This window comes from Aquarana catesbeiana, linkage group LG05, assembly GCF_042186555.1.
Source record: "Aquarana catesbeiana isolate 2022-GZ linkage group LG05, ASM4218655v1, whole genome shotgun sequence".
NCBI classification, from domain to species: Eukaryota; Metazoa; Chordata; class Amphibia; order Anura; family Ranidae; genus Aquarana; species Aquarana catesbeiana.
The window spans coordinates 85,011,723-85,038,695 of NC_133328.1; the positions used below are offsets into that span (position 1 = coordinate 85,011,723).

General features: G+C 43.9%; 1 protein-coding gene across 2 annotated transcripts in view; it reads left to right on the top strand.

The window, feature by feature from the left end:
- Positions 1 to 26,973, top strand: part of PTPRN2 (protein tyrosine phosphatase receptor type N2) — a 1,455,485-nt gene that overhangs the window by 540,115 nt on the left and 888,397 nt on the right. For both annotated transcript variants that reach the window (XM_073629933.1, XM_073629934.1), the window contains 3 exons: positions 6,409 to 6,654; positions 19,177 to 19,217; positions 24,955 to 25,352. In XM_073629933.1, the coding sequence (XP_073486034.1) occupies positions 6,409 to 6,654; positions 19,177 to 19,217; positions 24,955 to 25,352 (685 nt within the window). The remainder of the gene's footprint in view (positions 1 to 6,408; positions 6,655 to 19,176; positions 19,218 to 24,954; positions 25,353 to 26,973) is intronic.

Here is a 26,973-nt window from a genome sequence, read left to right on the forward strand (position 1 = left end):
CTTACCTGGCCAACAGTCCTGCTCTGGCACCAGCCAGCGCTGGTCTTGGGCCTTTTCATTGGCCAGCAGGGGATGACATGATTCCTGAGCATGCACAAGGGGGCTGTGACCCCAGCATTTGGAGACTGGTAAGCTGCGCATGCACAGTTCAGTTTACAGTGCTGGAGGAGATGGCGAGCAGGCAGATGTATATCTTTTCTGCAATAAAGCCTGCCTGCTCACAGTTTTTTTACAGCAGAACTGTAGTTCAACTTTGGTCAACAAAGATCACCTCCAATTCCTGTTAACCTCCCTGGCGGTATTCCCGAGTCTGGCTCGGGGTGGAATTTCAGAACCAAAAGCGGTAACCCTGAGCCAGACTCGGGATCGCATCACAGGATCCAGGAAGAGCTTACTTACCTTGTCCCCTGGATCCTGTGATGTCTCCCCGCAGTGTGAGCGGCTCGTCCTCGGCTCGATTCATGACGGAGCCAAGCTGCGTTCCCTGCGAGCGTTGCGACAGAGAACGGCGCCAAATTCAAAAAGTGAAACACACACAATACATACAGTATACTGTAATCTTACAGATCACATTACTGTATGAAATTATTTCACATCCCTTTTGTCCATAGTGGTTTGTCTAGTGCCCTGCATGCAGTTTTTTATTATAGAAAATGTTCTTTCTGCCTGGAAACTGGAGATTGTCCATAGCAACCAAAACTGTCCCTTTACATCAAAAGGGGTTTTAGACCAGCTAGAAAACAACGATAATAAATTAGAATCACTCGCAGAATTGAGCGATAGTGATTTGTGGGGAGATCCGTCATCAAACACTGAAAAGTAATGACAGCAACAATTCTGCAACTGAGCAAATTTCAGTGTTTTTGATTTGATTACATTATTGAATAATTTGTATTATTATATTATTATTTGGTATAATTATTTATAGTTATTTATTATATTATAATTTATGATTTAGTGTTTCAAACTTTATCATACCTGGGATGTCTACTAGACTCTGGTTTGGACAGATTTAAGTGAGTTATTCCTAAGAATTACAGGCCTACAATATAAAACGCCAAATTTCCATGCAAAATAATTGTACCGCTTTCAGCATCAAAAATATGAAATAATCATATCGCCAGGGAGGTTAAAGCGGTACTAAACTCATCGATTTACAGGTTTCAAAAAAGTTACATTCCGGCACATGCTGGGAAGGTAACTGTCCCATATGCTTGTACTCTCAACCAAACTGTCAAACCATCAATTGGCTGGTGTCATAACTGAATACATGCAGCATCATGGCAGTTGGAGATCAAACAGAGGCCAAGATGGCAGCTTCCTTGGCTGAAAACGATAGAAGAGTGTCACATACCTGGTATCAGAGCCCAACTGTAGAAGGAGACCTCTCTTACAGCCCTGGCTCAGGGACCACTGAGGTTGCAACAGTGGTACAAGAGCTCAGTTAGGTAGGAGAGCCTGTATTATCCTTGGTAGCTGATACAGATAAGTAGAGATGATCCACTGGACTGACTGGACTGTAGAAGCAGTTGGAAGCTGTGGTTACAGGTGTGGGTCAGCGACTCCTGGATCTAGGCGGAAACTGGATCAGGAACAGACTGAAGCAGAGTGAGACAAGCCAGGTCAACACGGGTAACAGGTAGTTAATTCAGCAGGCAAAGAGTAGTCAGCAGGCAGGCAGTGGTTTGGCAACAGAAAATCAACAGGTTCAGATACAGCAGGGTCAAGGCAGGCCGGGTCAGGAGAGGAGAAGGCAGCAGTGGTCAAACGGAACAGGGTCAGGTAACAGCAGGTACAGGATCAGACTCAGGTAAAGCTGCAGATCAGACAGCACTGTACTAGAGCAGCTGCTGTCTTTTTAAAGGGAAACTGGCGCCAAGCCGAGTTAGCGCGCACGCACACGCACCTGTCGCATGCGCACGCGCGCCTGCCAATTGTCTCTGTGCGCGTTCACGCGCCGCTGCCCGGTACACGCGCCTTGCCGCATTCTTGTAGGAACATATGTGCGCACGCGCGCAAGCCCGAGTATCTGCCTTGCCACAGGGTATACCTGACAAAGAGCTTAGTTCCGCTTCAAAGTTGAAAGGGGAACTAAACCCCATTTATTTAACTACTTCCCAAAACAGATACATTCAGGTGGTGCCGTGAATGATACGTGTCATGATTGCTTGTGCTCTCATCAAATGGCTGGTGCCATAACTGATCACATGTGCAGTACCATGGCAACTGCAGATTAAACTGAAGCTAAGATGGCAGCTTCTTTGGCTGTAAAGCAGGGGTCTCCAAACTGTGACCCGCAGGCCGGATGTGGCCCTTTGCTTCTCTTTATCCAGCTCTTGGAGCACCGTGCCATCCAGTGACACCAGTGATGGAGCACCATTCCTCCTACAGATACCAATGGTGGAGCACCATTCCTTCCACAGACACCAATGATGGGGCATTATTCCTCCTACAAACTCCAATGATGGGGCACCATTCCTCCCACAGGCACCAATGATGGGGCACCCTTCCTCCCACAGGCACCAATGATGGGGCACCCTTCCTCCCACAGGCACCAATGATGGGGCATCATTCCTCCCATAGACACCAATGATAGTTCACCATTCCTCCCACAGACACCACTGATGGGGCACCATTCCTCCCACAGACACCACTGATGGGGCACCATTCCTCCCACAGACACCACTGATGGGGCACCATTCCTCCCACAGACACCACTGATGGGGCACCATTCCTCCCACAGACACCACTGATGGGGCACCATTCCTCCCACAGACACCACTGATGGGGCACCATTACTCCCACAGACACCACTGATGGGGCACCATTCCTCCCACAGACACCACTGATGGGGCACCATTCCTCCCACAGACACCACTGATGGGGCACCATTCCTCCCACAGACACCACTGATGGGGCACCATTCCTCCCACAGACACCACTGATGGGGCACCATTACTCCCACAGACACCGGTGATGGGGCACTATTCCTCCCACAGACACCAATGACGGGGCACCATTACTCCCACAGACACCGGTGATGGGGCACTATTACTCCCTCTGATACCAACAATAGATCACTAATCCTTCCACTAAAACCAATGATGGGGCACTTTCTAATCCATCTGGTCACAGGTTGTCCCGCCCCCAAGCCTCAAGGACAATAAATTGGCCCTTTGTGCAGAAAGTTTGGAGACCCCTGCTGTAAAGGATAGTTCCACTTTAAGCAAATCCTTGTGTGCGACCCACTTACATAATACATTGTTTAACTGCAATGATTGCAATATATACAGTAGGTTTTAAAACTGGAGACTTGCAAGAGTGCTATTTAGAGACCAATGGGATGAAAATATTTGTAAGCTAGCATAAGGCTTGTGGGCCTTTCAGTAACTTAGTCTGTATGGATAAATTCTTCACATGTTACAAATTTTAGCAACAGCAGAATTTTTCTAAAAGTCATCCAAAAAATCATTACAAAAACGTCAAGGTACTTTGACTAGATTAGATGATGCCATCAGCTTGCTGCAGGCAATTGAAAGCTTTACCTCAGTCTGCTTTTTCACAGTGATCAGAATGAATATTTTAGCCCAATAGTAAATCACAATGTGAGGGGCTGCAGCAGGGGCTAATCTGTGTCAGACAGTTAACACAGCCAACGACTGCACAGAGAAAATTACACACATTGGGGGTTATTTACTAAAGGCAAATTCACTTTGCGCTACAAGTGCAAACTACAAGTGCAAAGTGCACTTGAAATTGCACTGAAAGTGCACTTGGAAGTGCAGTCGCTGTAAATCTGAGGGGGGGCATGCAGAGAAAATAAAAAACAGCATTTTAGCTTGCACATGATTGGATAATAAAATCAGCAGAGCTTCCCCTCATTTCAGATCTACCCCTCAGATTTACAGCAACTGTAATTCCAAGTGCACTTTCAGTGCAATTTCAAGTGCACTTTGCACATGTAGTTTGCACTTGTAGTGCAAAGTGGATTTGCCTTTTCGTAAATATCCCCCATTGTGTCATCTCTGAACAAGCATCTTGGTGCAGGAAGTATCTGCTGATTTTGCATGATGCCTCAGCACAAATAGCGCCTTTCTTCTAAAGTGGGTGAAGGCATTAATAAGGGATACTACTGTGATCTCTCTAGAAGTGTTAATACATACCTGTAAGTATTACACTAACACATTACTTCCTGTGCATGCTCCTAAATGATTTCTTATGAGGTCTTCTTTAAAGCCGTTTCAGGTAGGGCTTTTTTTGTTGCATAGTTACATTAGTCTAGCTTAGTCCAATGTAAATATGCATATATCATACCTGTAGGATCCTTGTGGAAGCTGACAATCACTGTAGTAGGTACCGCTATCACAGTGATCACTTCTCCCACGCCGAGTGGCTGCCCTGTTGCATAAAGAATACATGAGGTTGGAAGGGGTGAATAGGCGAGGCAGTGACAGTGACCAATCAGAGAACACTTCACAATGCATGGCATTCCATGAATGATGGCAGTGCCAGGCGAGTGACCCCCTGTGTTCACTCTGCAGCAGGGCAGCCACTCTGCATGGGACTCAAAATATAACAGTGATCACTATAGTAGCATTGACTACTGCAGTGATTATCTGCTTTCGCAGGGGTCCTACAGTTATGGCATATTCATACTTACATTGGGCCAAGCTGGACCATACTTGGAATTCACCTTTAATATACTAAATTAAAATATATACTAAAGTAAAATATACTATAATTAGTCTTGGCAAAATTGATCATTTGTGCAAGTATAAAAGTAGGATCAAGTATAAAAATATTGCTTCATATAACTGCTCTTTGATCTCAGTCCACCAATGAAAAAAAAAGTGTGTATATATATATATATATATATATATATATATATATATATATATATATATATATATATATATATATATACATATATACTGAGCAAACTTATAAACACAACACTTTTGTGTTTGCCCCTATTTATCATGAGCTGAACTCAAAGATCTATGACTTTTTCTATGTACACAAAAGGCCTATTTCTGTCAAATATTATTCACAAATCTGTGTAAATCTGTGTTAGTGAGCACTTCTCCTTTGCCGAGATAATCCACCCAGCTCACAGGTGTGGCATATGAAGATGCCGATTAGACAGCATGATTATTGCACAGGTGTGCCTTAGGCTGGCCACAATAAAAGGCCACTCTAAAATGTGCAGTTTTACTGTATTGGGGGGGGGGGGTCCAGGAGGTCCGAAAACCAGTCAGTATCTGGTGTGCCCACCATTTGCCTCACGCAGTGCAGCACATCTCCTTGGCATAGAGTTGATCAGGTTGTTGATTGTGGCCTGTGGAATGTTGGTCCATTCCTTTTCAATGGCTGTGCGAAGTTGCTGGATATTGGCAGGAACTGGAACACGCTGTCGTATACGCTGATCCAGAGCATCCCAAACATGCTCAATGGCTGACATGTCCGGTGAGTATGCTGGCCATGCAAGAACTGGGATGTTTTCAGCTTCCAGGAATTGTGTACAGATCCTTGCAACATGGGGCCTTGCATTATCATGCTGCAACAAGAGGTGATGGTTGTGGATGAATGGCACAACAATGGGCATCAGGATCTCATCACGGTATCTCTGTGCATTCAAAATGCCATCAATAAAATGCACCTGTGTTCATTGTCCATAGCATACTCCTGCCCATACCATAACCCCACCACCACCATGGGCCACTTGATCCACAACGTTGACATCAGCAAACCGCTCACCCACACAACGCCATACACACTGTCTACCATCTGCCCTGTACAGAGAAAACCAGGATTCATCTGTAAAGAGAACACCTTTCCAAAGTGCCAGACGCCATCGAATGTGAGCATTTGTCCACTCAAGTCGGTTACGACGACAAACTGCAGTCAAGTTGAGACCCCGATGAGGACGACAAGCATTCTTTGTGGTAGAGAAATGAACATTCAATTCAAGGGCAACAGCTCTGGTGGACATTCCTGCAGTCAGCATGCCAATCACACGCTCCCTCAAAACTTGCAACATCTGTGGCATTGTGCTGTGTGATAAAACTGCACATTTTAGAGTGTCCTTTTATTGTGGCCAGCCTAATGCACACCTGTGTAATAATCATGCTGTCTAATCAGCAACTAGATATGCCACACCTATGAGGTGGACGGATTATCTCGGCAAAGTATAATTGCTCACTAACATAGATTTAGACATTGTGAACAATAATTGAGAGAAATAGGCCTTTTGTGTACATAGAAAAAGTTGTAGATCTTTGTGTTCAGCTCATGATAAATAGAGGCAAACACAAAAGTGTTGCGTTTATAATTTTGCTCAGTATATATATATATATATATATATATAAAATCATATGTTAATACTCTTTTGCTTTGTCTTTTGCAAAGAAACTTTTATCCAGAATGTGGTAAAGGAGCTGGGCAAACATAAACTGAACATGGATCATCTTAGCCCAAAAGAGCTGGATGAGCTGGCAGACGTGATCGCTGATACTCTGCAGATTGTGGATGGTGAACAAGTTGGTGCCATGAAACTGGAGAAGGAAAGAGGAGCACAGGAGCTGAAAAGAGTGGAATCGTTTGAATCCTGGGAACATGATGAACTCAACAGAGGGGTCAATGATACTTTCCAAGGTATAAAATTAATACGGTAGCTTATGTAGCATTAGGCAGAGAATCTTATTAAAAAAGTCAAGTGGATTATGCTTCCACAAATGCTTTTAATATTTTGAGAGTTATACTTGAGGTACTCAGATACTTAAAGTGATTGTAAAGTCTTGTTTTTTTTTCTGTAAAAATAACAAACATGTTATACTTACCTGCTCTGTTGCAGTGGATTTGCACAGAGCAGCCCAGATCCTCCTCTTCTCTGGTCCCTTTTCTGTGCTCCTAGCCCCTCCCTCCTGTTGAGTCCCCCACAGCAAGCAGCTATGGGATACCTGGGCTGAGTCAGAGCTCCCTGTGTCCATTCAGACACGGAGCCATGGCTCGGCCCCATCCCCTCTCTCACCTGATTGGCTGACTGACTTTGATTGACAGCAGTGGGAGCTAATGGCACCGCTGCTGTGTCTCAGGCAATCAGGAGGGATAGTTTTAGATGGCCGAGACACACGTAGACAGAGATGGACCTAAGGTACATATTAGGGGGGCTGAGGGGGGCTGCTGCACACAGAAAGCTTTTTCTCTGAATGCATAGAATGCATTAAGGCAAAAAAAAAACTTCTGACTTTACAATCCCTTTAAAGTGATACTAAGGCTTTGTTTTTTCTTTTCATTAAAACAACAAACATGTTATACTTGTTATACTTACCTGCTGTGTGCAGTGGTTTGGCACAGAGCAGCCCCAATCCTCCTCTTCTCGGTTCCCTCACTGGTGTCTTGGCCCCTCCCTCCTGCAGAGTGCCCCATAATAATTTTTTATTTACATTGCTTCAGTTGCTTTCCTGGTTTCTGGCCTAGGCCAAAAGGATGTCATACATCCCAGGAGTCTTAATTGACATTTTGCACACCCTCCTGTCTGCATATCTGAGCTAGGGGCAGATGGATTCCAGGAAGTAAATGCTATATGAATCATCTGTCTTTACTCAAGATGGCCACATCTAGAAATGCTAGGGGGGTCAAAGCGATTTCTCAACAAAATAGAGCAAGGAGACATGGATGGATGGGTGAGTTTGCTTTGAATATTAAAACTGAATCAAATAGTGTTTTCAGTTTTTGGTGCTCAGATACAATTTAGTTCACCTTTAAAGGACAGATTAAGTGTGCTAAATCATAAATAACACAGTATATGGGCTAGACAGCGCTTGCTGAATAAATCATTGCCACAATAAATGTGTATGAAATCAAATAATGAAGATAAAAATGTGCTCAATATCAAAATTTTGTAAGTGCCCAGTCCAGAATATTATTAATCATCAATTCCATAATAAAAGTTCATCGTTAGGATAGTGAAAAAAGTGCTTGTGCTGTAACACTGGGGTAGTGCCCTCTGGAAATGCTATGTCACCACATGCTCTTATCAAGCTCCGTACTCACTGGATAGTGTTGACCCCCTTGTTGTATCACAAGAGAGGTCAGCCTCACTTTATGTTCACCCAGGGAGCAGGTGGTGCCTCTCGGCAGTTTCCTGATATCCTCTCCTCGTAGGTATAAGGGTCAGTGACCTAGTGACTCCAGTATCAAAAAGTTTCAAATGATGTAAAAAAAAAAAAAAAAAAAAAAAGAGAACATGGAACCTCTCATAGCGTAAAAATATACTATTTGCCCCAGTGACGACATCTCTTACGACGAAACATACACCGGGTGGAGGAAGTGGCGATAATGTCAGCACTCCAGTGGGAGCGCTAGACGCTGCTATCTGTACTGAATGCCTGTTTTTATCTTTCCTTGTAAGTATATGCCTTTTTTTTTTTTTTAAATAAATTTTATTGAAAGATATAACATACAGGGTATGACATCAAAAGAAAGTATCATTGTATTTTGTGTTTTCTACAAAAATAACAGTAAAAGATACATCAGCCTGATATGAAATAGAAATATAGAACAGCTAATAAAGATAATTAGCCTGGGGTATGGGGTCAAAAGTAACCTTCTATGTGGAAAAGAGGAAATAAAACTGGATGGATCTAGGTGGGGGAGGAGAAGGGATCCCTGAGATTGCCAGCAGAATGTTACTGGATGTACCCCGTATAGGGTTTGGGGTGGGGGGGGAGATGAGTGGGGGAAAGCCAGATAGAAACAAAATATCTGCCTCGGGGGGGGGGGGGGGGGGGGTGCAGAGAAAAAGAAAAAAGAGCACCAAGTTCATGTTTTGGATGAAACAATACAGCCTGTGGGTAGAATGTACAGGTAAAAAAATAATAATAACTATGATTTTTCTGGTAATAACATTTATGTCCTTTGTAGCAGTTGTGGTCACCACCTTCCTATGTGGGGGAAGATGGGGTTTTGAATAGCGTGAAGATGTCTTGTATTATGTTGTAGTATTTGGTAAGAGTTGGACTCCTTATGTTGTATATCCTTGGATTGGAGGAATCATTCCGTCAAAGGTGGGGGGGGGGGGATCGTGATATAGGAAGGAGAAAGTCTCGAGATGAACTATATCCGTGGGGGAGAGTGTTGAGGTCATAAAGGCTCCCCATTTGTGGTGGAAGCGTGCCTTGGTTCTTTCGTTTGTAAAGTCCATGTTGATCCTGTCTTTGTAGAGCAGTTGTAGGAGATCCCTTTTGATTTGAGAGGTGTTGGGACATGCGTTGGAGATCCAGTTTTTTAGTATGGCTCTTCTAGTGAATAGGAGGCATATCAGGATCCAATCCTTGCATGAGAGGGTAGAGTTCGGTGACCAGGGTAACAGCTGGGTGTCCCAGTGTCCGAAAATGAGGAGTAGGGGGTCCTTAGGTAATTTTAGCAGGGTCACCTCAAATATGTACTGTAGGACTTGGTCCCAGAAGGTGGATATGAAAGTGCATGACCAGAAACGATGGGTCAAAGAAGGCCTGGGGTGTAGACATAATGGGCATGTGTGGGCGATTTGCGCTTGTTTGTTCGAGAGGAAGGATATGTGAGCTCGATGAACGATCTTAAGTTGGGTTTCCCTCCAAGATTCGTTGGGCACCAGTTTGTGAACAGTGTTGAGGCCTTGAAGTAATTTGTTGACCAAGTCGGCATCAGGGAAGTCTTTTGCCCAGTTAGCTGCTGATGAGGTCTTCAGTGAGGGAATGACTTTTAGGAGGAGAGGCTGGTATATGTCTGAGATTTTGTAGGAGCCCTTTAAAAGAAGAGAGTCCGAAAGGGACGTTTTAAATCTTTTGCGATCCTCTCTGCAAGCGTTTTTGAGAAAGCTGATGCATTGACCATATTGGAAGATGTGTGACTGGGGAAGTTGGTATTTCTCCGCTAATGACTTGAAAGGGATGGGGCGGCCAGACTCTAAATCACAGAGCGAGGAAAAGTTGGAGATGCCTTTCTGTTGCCAGGTGATATATGGCTGGCGTTCTAGACCTGGAGGAAAGCACGGGTTTCCTTGTATTGGAAGGTGTCTAGAAATAAAAGGTGAGAGTTTGAGGCTTTTCCGGATCTCCCTCCAGGCAATCGCTGTGTCCCGAAGTAGGAGGTTATGTTGAAGGGGTGGAGGAATGGATTTCCACTTGCAGTGAAGGAGAGCTACCAGGGAGTATAGGTGAATCATTTCAGTTTCCAGGTAGAAGTTGGAATAACGAGATGTTTGAGCTACCCAATCTAAACTTATCCTCAAGAGGCAGGCTAAATTGTAGATCCTGACATTAGGGAGACTAATACCCCCTTCGCGCCTGGGAAGGTAAAGCTTAGTGAGTGCAATTCGTGGTCGCTTATTCCGCCATAAAAATTTGGATATTGCCTCATTGAGAATTTTTGTGTCTTTATGCTGCAAGAGTAGGGGGATGGTTTGTAGTGGATAGAGTAGGCGCGCGAAGCTGACCATTTTCACTAGATGGCATCTTCCCAGTAGCGAAAGAGGCAGATCCATCCAGTTTACTAGTTCTTGAGAGATCTTTTTGAGTAGTGGTGGGTAATTAAGGTGATAGAGAGAGGAGGGTAGTTTTCCTATTTTTATGCCTAAGTAGGTGATGTGGGATTGTGCTACCGAGAATATGGAGTTCTGTGTCCAAGGAGGGTTGGATACGGTGCCTAAGGGGAGGATTTCACTTTTGTTATAGTTTATGCGAAGGCCCGAGCATAGTCTAAATTGGTCAAAGATTAATTTAATCGTGAGCATATCAGAAGAGGGATTTGCTGAGAATATAAGGACATCGTCCGCAAAGAGTGAGGTGCGAAGCTCCTGTTTGCCAATGGGGATGCCATTTAGTGGGGCTACGTGTGATAAATACCTAGATAATGGTTCTAATGCAATGTTAAAGAGGAGTGGTGATAGGGGGCAGCCCTGCCGAGTTCCTTTGTGGAGTCGGAATTCCTCTGATAGGAGGCCTGCCGCCACCAGTCTAGCAGCTGGGGCGGTGTACATGGTGTTTATAAGATGGGCGAAAGAATCGGAGAATCCCATTTTAGTCATGACCAAAGAAAGCCATTCGAAACTGACGTTATCAAAGGCTTTCTCCGCGTCCAGGGTGATGATGGCATATTTTCCCTCTGAGTTGCATTTGGCATGTTCCAGGGCCATCATTACCTTCCTGATGTTCATGGTGGAAGTTCTGCCTTTCACGAACCCTGATTGGGCAGGGTGTATCAGAGAGGGTATGATGTCTGCTAATCTTGTGGCAATAATTTTGGAAAGGATTTTGACATCCAGGTTTAGAAGTGAAATAGGCCTGTATGAGCCTGGTTCTTGGGGATCTTTACCTTTCTTGGCTAGTAGTTTGATAATGGCTTGGTTGCCCGTGGGTAGGTATGTTCCCCCAGACCATATGTGTTGATATACTTCGTGGAGTGTGGGTTCTAAGAGTGGTTGTAGGGACTTGTAGAATTCTCCCGTGAATCCATCAGGACCTGGGGCTTTAGAAGGAGCTAGGTTTTTAATTGCAGTGGAGATTTCATGGAGGGAGATTGGGGCGTTTAGAGTTTCTAACTGTGAAGGTGATACTTGAGAGAGGGTTACCTTTTCAAGAAAGGATTGTGCTGTCGAAGGATTTATGGGATCTGGTCCATAAAGGGAGGAGTAGTATTGTAGCATAGTTTCATTTATGTCTTTTTGGATGGTTTTTATGTTACCCAAAGAGTCACGGAGAGATGTGATATGTGTCGGACGATAGGGTCCCCTACATAAATTGGCGAGGAGTTTACCTGCCTTATTGCCGAATTTATGGAGGATGGCGTCCATGTGGGCTTTTTTTGTTTGTTCTAGGGTTTCGGCCCAGGTGTCAAAGGATTGTTTTGCTGATTGCCATGCCTTCCTGTTATCAGTGGAGTTGTTAATGGATAGTGATCGTTGGGCTAGGTGCAGTCGGGAGCTGGCATGTTTGTATTTTTTGAGTGTATTTCTCTTAAAGGATGCAGCATAAGAGATTACACGGCCTCTGAGGAATGCTTTGCCTGCTTCCCAGAATAGATTGGGGTTGTCAGAATGTCCAGCATTGGTCGAAGTGTATTCTGACCAGGTGTTTTCCATGTATTGTCGGAAGTCAGAGTTGTTGTGGAGATAGGATGGGAAACGCCATATTTTAGGATTCGGGTGTAAATCAGGGTTATCGATCGTAGTCGAGATTGGTGCGTGGTCGGATATGGCAATGTCGTGAATGTCCGCGTCGGATATCAGTGGTAGAAGGTCGTCTGAGCAGAAGAGATAGTCAATTCTGGTGAAGACGTTGTGGGGATTGGAGTAAAAAGTAAATTCTCTGTCAGCTGGGTGCCGGAGTCGCCAAATGTCGTGTAAGTGGAGGGATTCCATCATGGAGGCTAGTAAAGTTTGTGAGTCGTGATCTGAGGGGAGACATATGCGTTTAGGAGTGGATCTGTCATCTATCAGGTGAACTGTGTAGTTAAAGTCTCCGCCGGCTATATGTGGGAGAGTCGGGTCACTAAGGAGCCATGTTGAAAGTTCACTATAAAATTGCTTTGTGGGGTTATTGGGCGCATAGATGTTTGAGACTATCAAATCCTTGGTTCCTAATTTGATGTGGGCTGAAATAAGGCGTCCCTGTGCATCTGCTTTAACAGATAGGACCTCACATGGGAGATTTTTGTGTATGAGTATCAAGACTCCTGCTTTGCGTCCATTGGAATCTGAGCCTAGTACTGTGCCTACCCATAATTTTTTCATGCGGTGGAAATCAGAGGTGGAAAGGTGGGTTTCTTGGAGCAAGGCAATGTCGGTTTTGAGTCTTTTAAGGTGACGGAGGATTTTCATTCTCTTATTGGGTGAACAAAGCCCTTTAACATTCCAGGAGACCAGTTTCATGTAGGGGGGGTCACTGGGGGGGTATGTGTAGATATTGTATAATTTTCACCGGTTAATAAGTGGTGGTGTGATGTGAAAGTAGGCTGGAATCTAGAGGGGTTTGGTCTGTCTGAGCGAGGGTTTGTATAACCTCTAAGGGCGTGTGTACCATAAGATGGGGGTGCGTAATATAGGGAGGGATCTAGAAGGAGGGGGGTAGAAAAGAGAAACAATAAAACATATTCAATAAACTTCCCTTTTTTCCGCATGGACTCAACTGTGTAGGCCAACTCCCATCGCAAGACCCAGAGACTGCTGTATTTGAATACCCATAATTGGGGGGGTGATGTGTATTGGCAGCTTGGGTTGTGCAGTATTAAAGGAGGAGTTGGTTACATAGGAGAGCCAGGGGAGAAAGTCAACACCTAAGGTATAACAAAAATCAAGTTTACCAGTTAGCAATATGTAAACAGTATGTAAAACATTAGAGAACTGCTTGGCCTACCAGTAGCTGATTTGCCTGGTGAGGAAGAGAGAACAAGCTTGAGGGGAAAAAAATTTAACTTTTTCACTTGAATAAGACATCTCGTTGAAAAGTTAAACCACCATAGCCGTAGAGGCGAGGCGGTGTGGTGAAGCAATGGGGGACCGTGATGATGGTCCTCAGTGAGGTGTGGAGCGGTGTTGGTCCAGTGCAGAAGCTCTAAACCGTTTTGGAGAGTCTTTGCGTGGGCTCCTTTGGTCTAGAGCCCGGTTGACAGGAGCCGCTCTAGGAGAGGGGCTGAGGTTGGGGCCCGAGCGTAACGATCGTAAGAAAGCCTCAGCTTCTTTTGGGTCATGGAAGGAGAGTTGGTCGCCATTCGGGGCTTTAAGTCGGAGGGTAGCTGGAAACGCCAAAGTAAATTTGAGTTGTTGATGATGTAGCTCCGAGCAAACCTGTTGAAAGGCTTTCCTCTTCTGGGACACTTCAATAGAGTAATCCGCAAAAATCAGGATTTTCATGCCGTCGATTTGAAGAGATCTAGATTGTCTGAATTTTTGCAGGATGAAAGCTTTATCCGAGTAATTGAGGTACTTTGCGATTATGGGGCGAGGTGATTTGCGATCTGAGTTAAAGGTTCCCATGCGATGTGCTCGTTCTACTGTGCAGGGGCCTGGCAGGCCTAGTGCTTCAGGAATGCGTCTGGCACATAGGTCTGTGAGAGCTGAGGGCTGCAGCGATTCTGGGATGCCCACAAATCGCAGATTGCTCCTTCTGGATCTATTTTCCAAATCGTCCAGCTTTTCAAGAATATATTTATTGGTTTTATCTTGGGCCTGCACTGAGGATTGGGAGTGGTATAGTTCTTCCTCAATATTAGCTATGCGGTGCTCAGTTTCATTCAGCCTGGTGGCATGTTCCCCTAGCTGGGCCTGGAGCTGCTGCATGCCTGCGCTGACAGCCTTCTCCACAGAGGCTGTTATCATTGGGGAGAGGAGGGTTGCCACAGCCTGTGCTATCCTTTCAGTGTTGGAAGCGCTTGTGGGTTGAATGGTTGTGTCAGCAGATGGGGAGGGGGCCGCAGCGCCGCTTACCTCCATGTCAGGCTCTGTGTCTGTGAGAGGCTCCATGTAGGCCGAAGCCGGGGCCTCAATTTGTGGCTGTGGGGTCCGCGCCGCCACGGCCGCGTACGATCGCGGGCCGGTTTTCTCCACAAACCGGTCCATCCTGTGACCGGGGATATCGTGGGGTAAGTGTCGGTGTTTTTGGCGGGTTTGCCGGCTTTATAAGCTGATTCTGGAGTCGAGCTGCGGGAGCTGATGAGAAAGGCAGCTACTCCATGCGGCGCAGGAACCGGAAGTATATGCCTTTTTAATAAGTAAATAACTTTGTGGACAATGCGCAGTGAAGTTCTCCTTCCCTTTCTCTGTGTGCGCTATGCTCTGTCTGCCTCTGTGAGATTAACATTGACCATATGATATCTGGTTGAGGAGATTAGGGGAGTGCATGCAAGGGTCTAACCACTGTATGGGCTTGTCTGCTGAGAATTATCCCTATGCATGGGAGGCATATATACTAAGGCTCTTTCAGACCTGTAAGGGTCGTATTTTCTGGTAAGAGGCTAATTCTTTTACCTTGGAGTGGATCACGTTTTGTGTGATCACTTGCAGCACTTGTATCATAGGGGCATACACGTGGAAACACCATTTTCTCATTTGAATATGGGACTTTACACTTTATCTTCTGTATGACAGCATGGATTGATATAGCTGTTAAATATATGAATTGGTTTTATGCAGCATCCCTGCCCCTTTGTTATATGGGTCTGCAGAGGGAAGTATTCCCCAGCAAAAATCCAGGTAAGTAGACAGGAAAAAAGGAAATGCAGCTCACAAACACTCTTGCTCTGGAATGACACCGCCCTAGTAAGAACTGGTTCCAAGTGCTGGCTTTGCTGGTTTGCAGTGAGGTAGAAAGAAATCCTGGATAGCCGCACTCTGGGATAAGGACATCTTTATTTCAATAAAATCCAACAATACAGTCAATTGCAGAGACGTACAGGGTGGTAGACTGCTAACGCGTTTCACATCATTTGGATGCTTATTCGTAGCTCAGATGCCCCGTTCACACGGTCGGATTTTCCGACGGAAAATGTGTGATAGGACCTTGTTGTCGGAAATTCTGACCGTGTGTAGGCTCCATCACACATTTTCCATTGGATTTTCCGAAAAACACAAGGTTTGAGAACAGGCTATAAAATTTTCCGACAACAAAATCTGTTGTCGGAATTTCCGATCGTGTGTACACAAATCCGACGCACAAAGTGCCACGCATGCTCAGAATAAATAAAGAGATGAAAGCTATTGGCTACTGCCCCGTTTAAAGTCCTGACATATGTCTTTTACGTCACCGCGTTCAGAACGATCGGTTTTTCCGACAACTTTGTGTGACCGTGTGTATGCAAGACAAGTTTGAGCCAACATCCGTAGGAAAAAATCCTAGGATTTTGTTGTCGGAATGTCCGATCAATGTCCGACCGTGTGTACGGGGCATTAGTCTGCCAAATTCACAGACAAGTCTTCCTCACCATGAAGGAGCTCCCTAACTTTCCACAGGAGGGGGGTGTCTGCTAACCTTTGTGGACACTTGAACAGCTTGCATCGGGTACGGGAGGTGGTATTCCAGGGCTACAAACGAGTTTTGCTTCCCAATCCCTCCTCAGTTTCTCACCTACAACATTCTTTTGTCACCGCACAGATTAGCAGAGATTAGCAGTTCCTGTGGCAGAACAGTTTAAGGGTTGTTGCTTAAACCTGTTCACCTTGCCCAAACCCAAAAGGATCATCTGCCCTATCTTGTATGTAAAGGCTTTGAATGTCTTCATTCGGGCCCAAAAATTGCACATGCAATCAATCAAATCTGTCATCAGCTCCCATCACCAGGTAGACTTTCTAGCTTCTATGGACAACAAGGATGCTTATGTTCATGTGCCTATTTTTCCAGTGCATTATTGATTCCTATGCTTGCTGTGGCGCCCTTACACTACCATGTCAATGCCCTTTAGCCTTTTGTCTTAACCCCAGGTAGCCACCTAGTTTCTAGCTCCAGTATTAGCCCTGCTGTGCTCTTGTGGAATCCCCATTGTAGAATACTTAGACAACCTCCTTTTGAGAGAACAGTCGGCACGAGCACAATGTATTTTTACCTGTCCAGACATTACAGTCATTTTCATGGATCTTGAGCCTTCAGAAATTGATGCTTAATCATTATTTGAAATATGCAGGTCTTGTCCTGGACACAGCTCAGGCCAAAATGTTCCTTCCACAGGAGAAACGTTAGACTCTCCTGACTCAGATTTGAACTCTCCAGGCTAGGAGTCATCTTAAGTTTTACTTCTGCATGCGAGCTCTAGGTCTTATGGTAGCCACTTTTAAGGCAGTTTCATTTGCCCTGTTTTACTCAAGGCCTCTGCAACGAGGACAGTCCTGTGTTCATCTAGTTTGTCTGGCTTGATGGCTGAGATATTCAGCTCAGGAGTTGGGGAAGTCTTTTATTCTCATCATTTAGAGGATCCTGATGAGGAGGAGGCACCCTGGGGAGGAGACCTGACCATCCTGTTGGTAAAAGAAAATTGGTTGTCAGAGGAGTCATCTCCTGATCAACATACTGGAACTTCAGGTGATTTGGCTGTGCTTGCAGCATTGGACCATCTTACCGGTTGGACATCTGATCCAGATTCAGTCACCTTTAACAATCATCATGGAGGAACTAGAAGTCTGACTGCAGCAAGAGAGGTAGATTGCATCTGGTCCTGGGCAGAAATTAATGTTTCAGCCTGTGTATATTCCAGGCATAGACAATTGGCAGGCAGATTTCCTCAGAGGGCAGTGGACGGATGCAGAGGAGTGGTCCTTACACCTGACAGGTTTGTCTTCAGGTACAGGGATTGTTTAGTGAAAACAATGGATGCCCTAGTGCACATGTGTCAAACACAAGGCCCGCAAGTGAAATCCGGACTGCCAGGCTATTTCATGTGGCATTTGCACCCTGGACTTTTGAACTAAACTCTGGACTCTGTACATAGCATACTCTGAACATTGGACTCTGTGCCTTGCAGACTTCTGAACCCTGCACTCTGTATGTAGCGTACTCCTGAACTCTGCACTATGTACATAGAGCACCCCTAAACTCTGCACTCTGTGGCTAGGGCACCCCTGAAACTGCTGGTATTTATTGCCCTTTTAAGATCCTCCCACTGTAGGTGGAATTTAGCCACACCCACCATTTGATGCAGTTCGGTGGGGGGAAACGTGGTTGAGTTCTTGTACCCTGGATACATTTATATAGTAAAACAGATACAACCATAATGCTGACGTGCCCGTGATGACACCCCCTGCTTTAGTGTCTCAGTGGGATCTGTACACCCTGATCTATGCCTTTTCTTCCCTGTTTGCAATCCTGAAGTGACCCCATAAGGGTGCACCAACTTCTTGTTTCAACTCTAGATGGCTCAGACAGACCATTATCCAAACATTTGGTTCCACCCTTTCCTGTCAAGACACACTCTACTAGATTTTTAAGTATTTTATTTTTCAGCATCAAGCAATTGTTTCCAAGTTTTGCAGAGCTGCCACCTGGTCTTCTGTTCACACATTCTTTACCAGCTGGACGTTTCGGCCTCATTTGATGCCAGCTTCAGGCGAAAGGTCCTTCAGGGGGCTCTTTGAGCTGCAACCAGTCTTTAGTTTCTTTCTTTTATTTTTTTCTTGGTCCTAATAGCGATTGTTTGCTGTGTTGCCCACCCCTCAGTTGCACTGCTTTTGGGCATGCTGAAGCTATTATGATAAATAAATAAATTCATAAACTATGATTTTTGCTTTCATCGTAAAAAACATTTCTGTGTCCTGTGGGACACAGGTTCCACCCCTCTGTATTTATGATCATGCTCTTGGTACTGCGTTTCTACAAATCTGAGGTGTCCTGGTAGTAAGAGGGGTAATCCTGGGCTGACCTACAGTCTTTTTTTTTTCCCTTGCCTTTGTCCAATTGCTTGTGTAGGTTAATTTTAGCCCGAAGGTTAAAGGCTTTCTGTGCCCCTCAATGAACTCCAAGAAAAGGATTTTATGGTGATGTAAAAATCATGTGTTAGCTATAAAACATTTGAGCCTGGCAGTATAGTCAGTAGTCACTTTAGCAGATAGTAAGTTATTACTACCTTCTGTACAGAAAAGTCTACATAAATAACCTTTGTGTGTAGTGTATCACTTGACGTCTGTGACCTGCAGTCAATAGTTTCCAGTTGGGATTTCCAGGAGATTCTCCTTAAATACTTGTTAAGCAGTAAATTTGCAGAAATAGTTTGTTCTGTTTAACAGTATGCATGGAGAGTAAGTTCTATTTGCATAATCTCTTTCTAAAAGAATCGATTTAATGATTTCCTGAGCTGCTTTTATTCTTGTACATTACCTTCTCATAGTCAATATGCTGTTGTTACAGAATTTAAAGGATACATACTGAATCTGTTCAATTAATAATTTACCGCTAGAATGTGATGTTGTAAATATATTAGTATCTTATATTATTCCAAAAGTTAAACGCCTTCTTTCAATAAATATGAATGCAAACAAACATTAATGCTATCTGTACAACAGAACTGATGAGTGGGGGCGAGGGGTAAAGTTCTACTTTAAAGTCCAACTCCCCTTCCCCCACTAAACTAAGCTTGATTAAAGTTGGTAAAATCATTGCTATATCATTGATTAGGTTTGGGTAACCAACCAACACATCACTATTTTTTCTATTGCAGGTCAAGGTACAAGCACAAAACCATCACAGCCTGAGATAAAGGTATTTGTTTTATGCATATTGCCTTTAAAATTAAAATATGGTTTGGAATTATATGAATGCAATATACTGTACTTAAAGTGGTTCTAAAGGCAGAATTTTTTTTTTTTTTTACCCTATTGTATTCTTTGCATTAAGGCAAAAACCCTTCTTTGTGCAGCTACCCCCTCCCCCTTATACTTACCTGCAATGTGCATGAGAACAGAGGCTTTCTTGTCTCTCTCTCTCTCTTCATTGGCTCAGATACAGCAGCACAAGCCATTGGCTCCTGCTGCTGGCAATTACAACCAGTAATGAGGGAGCAGAGGGCAGGGCTGAGCTCAATAGTGGGGCTTGGGAGCGACCACACATGTGTGCCCCATAGCAAGTGGCTTGCTATGAGGGCACTCATTAGGGGGGAGGAACCAGGAGCACTGTCAGGGGGATCTGAGAAGAGGAGGAATGAGGCTGGTACACTGCACAGAGCAAACTAAGTATGACATGTTTGCTATTTTCATTTAAAAAATCAAGCATTTACAATCACTTTAAAGTGAATCTGAACTCATAAAGTAAAAATCCGATATGTTATAGCAAACTTTTTAAAAATAATTTTGCCTCAACAGCAACCTGAAAAATGTACCCTCTGTCTTGAAGTCCTCCTGATAAACAGCAGTGCTCTACCTGGTAGTTGAGGGTGTCTATGCAGTCTTGAGCCTACAGCCTAATAACTGTATTTCTGCAATTTAAGACACTGCTGTCAGTCACTGCTAGTCTCAGGTTTGGAGTGAGATTGGTGATTACTGTGCTGCTTACTGTTCTCTATGTTGGAAGCTCTGACAGCAATAACCTACCTCTATCAAGGTGACCACATCCACACAGAGACATATAATGCAGAACAAGGCATAGTAAGGCAGTAATGAGGAACATTTGCACAATGGTTCAATAAGCACACATTTTCAATAAAAAATACAGTAAAGTTAATTTTAGGGAGCACAAAAATATATTACCCAAATTTTGGTAAGATCTAAAAGATGAATTTGCACCGAGTAGATACCTAACACATTAAACTTTAAAATTGTGCATGCCTGCAAGACGACAACAAACTTTAGTGCCCTATATTTTCCATATTGATGCTTTAAAAATGCTCCTATAGGTCATCACTTTATAGTTAATTGTGAATAATGACCGCAGAATTATTGCTTACGCTCTGGTGTGCACAGTGATTTGTAATGTGTAAATGGTAATAAGGGATGATTTCGTAAGCCTTTCGATAGGTGTGGGGTTGGCTCAGAATAATTTGGGGGCTTTCTAACTGCTTGAGGATAACTTTATTTTTTTGTTTTACTAAAACTTTATTTATATCACATACAGCAGCATCCTCCACCCAATGTACAGAAACTTGATTGCTTTAATAAGAAAGCCAAGCTTTAGCTGGACTTCTCCTTTAAGTTTCAATCATTTGGGGCTTTTGGCTTGTGTCAATGGCATTAGTTTAACATTAGTTAGGCTAGCCATACATGGTCGGCAATACACGGTTCGAATCTTGGCCGGTTCAGCAGAAACCGGCCAAGATTCGAACCGTTACAGGGCAGGCTAAATATACCAAGTTGATCGATCAACTTGGGTACAAGCACCCTGCCAGATTCTCTTATAATTATCGCTAGCAGCTGCTATAGCCGCTAGCTATAATCACTGTCTTCTCCCAGCGGGGACGGCTTCCCCTGACTGCCCCCTGATGGGGCAGACAAAAGCTCGGCAGGAGAGATTTCCGTGTCAGTGGCGTAACTAGAACCTTCAGGGCCCCGGTGCAAGAAACCATGAAGGGCCCCCCTTAACCCCAGCCGGTTCCCTTCCCTCCGAGTCCTGTGGTGGAACTCCAGGCCGGTCACAGGTGCGACCATTGTGAGCCCCATAGTTCCGCCACTGGTATCAGTAGTCTTTTATTATTTTTTACAGTTTTTTAGCAGCCCCGTTGGGGGACTTTGGTGAGATATCAGAGGTCTAAACAGACCTATGATGTTCCACCTTTGAGACAAAGAGGAAGACTGGGGTCCCTGTCCTCTGGGGAGGTGGGGTCCCTGTCCCCAGAGGAGATGGGGTCCCTGTCCCCAGGGGAGATGGTGTCCCTGTCCGTATTGAAGATGGGGTCTCTGTCCTTAGGGGAGATAGGGTCTCTGTCCTTAGGGGAGAAGGGGTCCCTGTCCCCAGGTGAGAAGGTGTCCCTGTCCCCAGGATAGAAGGGGTCCCTGTCCTTAGGTGAGAAGGGGTCCCTGTCCTCTGGGGAGAAGTGGGTCCTGTCCCCAGGGGAGATGGGGTCCCTGTCTTTAGGAGAGATGGAGACCCTGTACCCAGGGAAGACGGAGCTGGCTGACAAGCCTGCAGTGTCCTCTGGGGAGCCAGTTCTCATAGGGCTGCACTGCATCTGTGTGCTTAAAGTTTGTTTGCCCGGGAGAAGCATGCAGTACATTGTGAGCCAGACTCAGGGGGGTGGAACTCTGGCTGGAGAGGACAGACACCGGACTGAGCGGCGCTGCATGGAGCAGGAGAGGGGGACCCAGAGGAGCCAGCTGTGGACACAGGTCATGGGGGAATGCACAGCTAAAGAGCAGCCAGTGTGGTAGCTGAGCATTGAGCTCTGCTAGTTACCCCCCAACTCCAGCGACCCGTGCACGCGGTGCACTGGTGCTCCTAGCCACCTATGCTGCCGCTAGCCATATGTAGAAGGGGGCCACATGGGCCCCCTGCAGCACAAGGCCTGGTCGCGACTGCTTTGCCCCCTATAGTTACGCCCCTGCCCCGTGTTGTGGAGGGACTAACTGTGTTGATGGGGGAATCGTGCAAATTTCTTTCCTGCAACCTGTGGTTGCAAAAAAGACATATACCGTGTATGGCCTGCCTAAAATCATTCAGAATTCATTAACAGATGCATTTATTCTACAATCAAATTATCTCCTTTTTTGTTGCTTTGTATTTGTGTATCGTTTCTATTGTTTATGTATTTGATGCATTTTTAATTAATTAATTAATTAATTAATTAATATTTCTACAACGTTGTTTTCTCTGTTGACTCAAAAGCAGAAGCTAGTTATCTTTGGAGTGTGGGAGAAAGCAAGCACAGGGAGGGACCACAGTGATAAACTCAACACAGACAGTGTCCTGACCGGGACTCAAACAGAGGACTCCAGTGCTGCAAGGCAAACATGCTAACCACTAAGCCACTGTTCTGCCCATTTTTGTACTGTAACCTTAAGAATAAAAGAATAAATGAAATAAAAAATGGCAGACTCAATGAACTACTTGGATTTTTCTCTTTTTTCACAGTTTTTTGTTTTCTTTGTGGAGAAATAAATAAATAATGAAATGACTTTTTTAGTCCTGGAATAACTCCAGGATGGTTAATAAGAGCTTCCATAAACTTTGGGAGCCAATTCAATGAAGCCCTTTAAAAAACTAACAAAAACCTCCTTAAAATTATATTAAAGGCAGCTTTTTTAATATAACAAACATGTCATACTTACGTGCTCTGTGCTGTGGTTTTGCACAGAGCAGCTCAGGTCCTCTGTTTCTCAGGTCCCCTGCTGGAGCTCCTGGCCCTCCCTCCTGCCGAGAGACCCCATAGCTTGCTATGGAGGCACGCGAGCAGGTTCACTTTCCAGCCGCTGCTCTGTGTGTCCATTCACACACAAAGCGTGGCTTGGTCTCGCCCTGCCCCTGCTGTCTCCTCATTGGCTCACTGGCTGTGATTGACAGTAGTGGGAGCCAATGGTTCCCACTGCTGTCTCAGTCAATTAGGAGGAAGAGACCCCGAAGAACCGCTTGTGATCATCGCTGGATCGAGATAGGGCTCAGGTAAGTATTGGGGGGGCTGCTGCACACAGAAGGTTTTTTACCTTCATGCATAGAATGCATGAAGGTAAAAAACCTTGAGTCTTTACAACCACTTTAATTTCCTTCCCCATCGACTCCAATGCATTTTGCACAGATTTCAGGGACATGAAAACTCTTTGGGGTTGATTTACTAAAGGCAAAAAGACTGTGCACTCTGGAAAGTGCAGTTGCACACGGCAAGAGCAGTTGCTCCAGAATTTATGAAATGAGCAAAAGTTCTGCTGACTTTCATCAACCAATCATGTGCAAGAAAAAATGCTTTTTTTTTATTCTCCTTGCATGTGATTGGGTATTCTTTGCAAAGTGAAGCTTTACCTCATTTACTAAGCTCTGGAGCAACTGCACTTGCAGAGTGCAATTGCACTTTCCAAGGTGCACAGTCTATTGGCCTTTAGTAAATCAACCCCTTTGTTTCTCTCATTTGTAGTCGGGATAAGAAGTGATGGAAAATCTTTCAAACAGGGTCACAGACAAAAAGAAAAAAAACTGTTTTAGTTGCGTGAGCAAGAGTTAGAACTGATTATTATTTTGTAGCTGCAGGTGGCTGCATCCCCTATTTCTTGTACGAGTATGAAAGACACAATCAGAAAAGGAAAATTTCCTCAGTGGGGTCACACACAAAAATAAAAAGCATCAGAAAATTTAGCTCCTCCCCATTCCAAAATTTAAAGCACTCTGCCAAAAACAAAGAAATGTGTAAAAAATTAGTGTAGCACTAAAATGGTGAGATTATACAAGTGATTGCATCTATACACTATAGAGTGCACGGTAATAAGAATCATAAATATAAGAGTGATATGTGCAAAAGTGCTGAAACATAAAACAAATCAAAAAAAATATTACACGATCGCAATATACATAGAAAGTGTGTACACTCAAGTACATAGAAAAGAAAAGTCCACTATGAAGCAATAAAGCAAAAAATGTTATGTGTTTCCAAAAAATTAACGCCAAAGTCCAAACAAAGACGAAGGAGAGGGGTCCACTTCCAACAGTGATAAATGGCTGAAGTTCAAATCAAATAACTGAAATACATGTGAAGACTTCCAATCGATGTTCAAAATAGAAAAATTGAGGTACTCTTACCAGATATGATGGACACACCTACCATACGGCAGTGAGTCAAACGGGCTCTGAACGCTTAATTCCTAGTGCTCTAGTAGGGTGTTGAGGGAGAAGACAGACGGGACCAAATGGTAGATTTCTTGATTCCAAACCATATGACCGGACAGCAACGATGAGCCAACAGGGGGGTCAATCCAGAGGATACCCGTGGGGGTGGGCGTTCTCAACAGGAGCCACGTATGCAAGAAAAATATAAAAAGGGGCTCCAAATGGTGCAGGTCAATCAAAAAGATTTATTTAAGATCATACAACAATAAAACAGATGTAGAGAAGATAAAAAATGTGATCACAAAAATAGTATAAAAGCAACGTGGAAGGCATAAGATGACTTTTCTTTTCTATGTACTTGAGTGTACCCACTTTTTATGTATATTGCGATTATGTAATTTTTTTTTAATTTGTTTTATGTTTCAGCACTTTTGCACATGTATCTAGATTGAGCGGCTCATTATCACTCTTTCTTATATTTATGATTCTCATTACTGTGCGCTCTTTAGTGTATAGATGCACTTGTATATACTTGTGTATAGATTTACTTGTATAATCTCACCATTTTAGCGTTACACTAATTTTTTTACACATTTACTTGGACTTTGTTTGAGTGTTAGCAGCTATATTCTTTTTTCTGGTTTAGCGCTGTTTTTTCCCCCATTTTATATGCAAACCAAAGAAAAACTGTCTTTTGTTCTAATTTCATTTGTACGTTTAGCTTTTTCTCAACATAAATCACTTTTTTGTTTTGTAACAGGATAGAGAGGCAGGCCCAAAAAGTGAAAACCTGCAAGATTTTACTGTAAATTCTGTGTCACATGAATTCGTAAAAGAACCTTATGACAATGGACTAAAAAGCTTTGGAGACTTTCATTACAACTCAGATGATGATGACGATGATGATGATGAAAATAAAGCAGGCATTGAGAATGTAAAAAGTGAGACATACACTAAAGAGTTGACAGCGCAGAAGAAATCAGCTGAGTCTGATTCAGATTCCAGAGCGGAGATCGAGTATCAGCACTTGGTGCAGGAGAGTTTTTCACAAGATGACAGATCCTTTCAAGAAAAGCCACAGAAAATGAAAGAAGAAATACAGCTACAAGTAGCATCTTCCAACAGTGACAAATATGGATACATTGTGACTCAACAGATGTAAGTCATTTACTTTGTATTTTCATAAATAATGTTATATATGTTTGAAAATTGTTGGGTCAAACCCAACCTCCAGCCTTGACCTGCATGCTCTGCAGCCTACCGGACAGAGGAACTGCAGGTTGGGGTACTTCTTGTTGACGCCAAGGAACACTGGTTTCTGTCAATTTTTTTTTTTTTTTAAAACCATAAAGTTGGAAAAGGAGGCCAGGCAGTTGCAACACTAACATAGCCTGGAGAAGGTGAGAGGCCTACTCTGCTACCCCGGTTGCCACAATGAATGCCTACAAATTCTTAACCCACCTATGTTGTTTGGTACTGCTGCCACTTTTATTTTATGCAGAAGGCAAACTGTACTATAGAGAAACTCATACATGGAGGCACATAAGGAAAAAAATTAGTACAGCTGGTAGCAAATTCTTCGTCAGGGAAGAAAGCTGCATATGTGTTAAAGTAGAACTAAAGTCCCACTTTCAAAAATTGATAGCAGACAGGCTCTTTTTTGCAGAAGAGTCACTTCTGCGACAAAAAAGAAACCTACCAGCCCGCCCACAGGCTTCTTTGGAAAGTACACTGAGCTGCCCAAGCATTGCTCAAGTTACATTTCGTCACACCGTTCGTGTGTCGGGATGACTGCACTTGTCATCCCGCATGAGACTATAAAGATGATCGCAGCTTGGCACCTGAATGAAGCTTGGTAAAAGATGCCGGTGGGGGAAGTTGGACCATTGAAGTATAGGTAAATATTGCAGAGTTTAGCTTCACTTTAAGAGTAAAAGTGTAGTTATACCTGTAGCAGACCATGCAGTTACTGTGAGGCTCAGAAGTTTGGGGGCCTGGCATTCAGAGGAAGCATAGGGGTTCATCCAAATGTAATAACATTTGGGAATTAATTTTGATGGAATGTATACAGTAGAGAACAGGAACTCATGTCAGACTGTCGAGACAGTAATTACAGTGCCTTGAAAAAGTATTCATACCCCTTGAAATTTTCCACATTTTGTTACTACCAAAATCTACCCAAATTGTGAATGTATTTTACTGGAATTTTATGTGATAGACCAACACAAAGTGACACGTAATTGTGAAGTGGAAGGAAAATGATAAATGGTTTTCAAACTTTTTTACAAATAAATATCTGAAAAATGTGGCATGCATTTGTATTCAGCCCTCTGTATTCTGATACCCCTAACTAAAATCTAGTGGAACCAATTGCCTTCAGAAGTCACCTAATTAGTAAATAGAGTTCACCTGTGTGTAATTTAATCTCAATATAAATACAGCTGTTCTGTGAAGCCCTCAGAGGTTAGTTAGAGAACCTTAGTGAGAACCTTGCCATGTATGTTCTAAACTTGATGTTTCCACAAGGAAAGTCAAATTAATTAACCACTTCCTGCCTGGCCTATAGCAAAATGATGGCCGGGAAGTTGTTCCATTATTCTGACTGGGCGTCATATGACATCCAGCAGGATAAGTCGTGATCGCGCGCCGGCGGGGGCGTGCAGCGCTGCAATCGGGGGTGTGGTGTGTCAGACCGACACACCGCATTTCCGATCTAGCTAAAGAGCCTCTGTTGGAGGCTCTTTATCATGTGATCAGCTGTGTGCAATCACAGCTGATC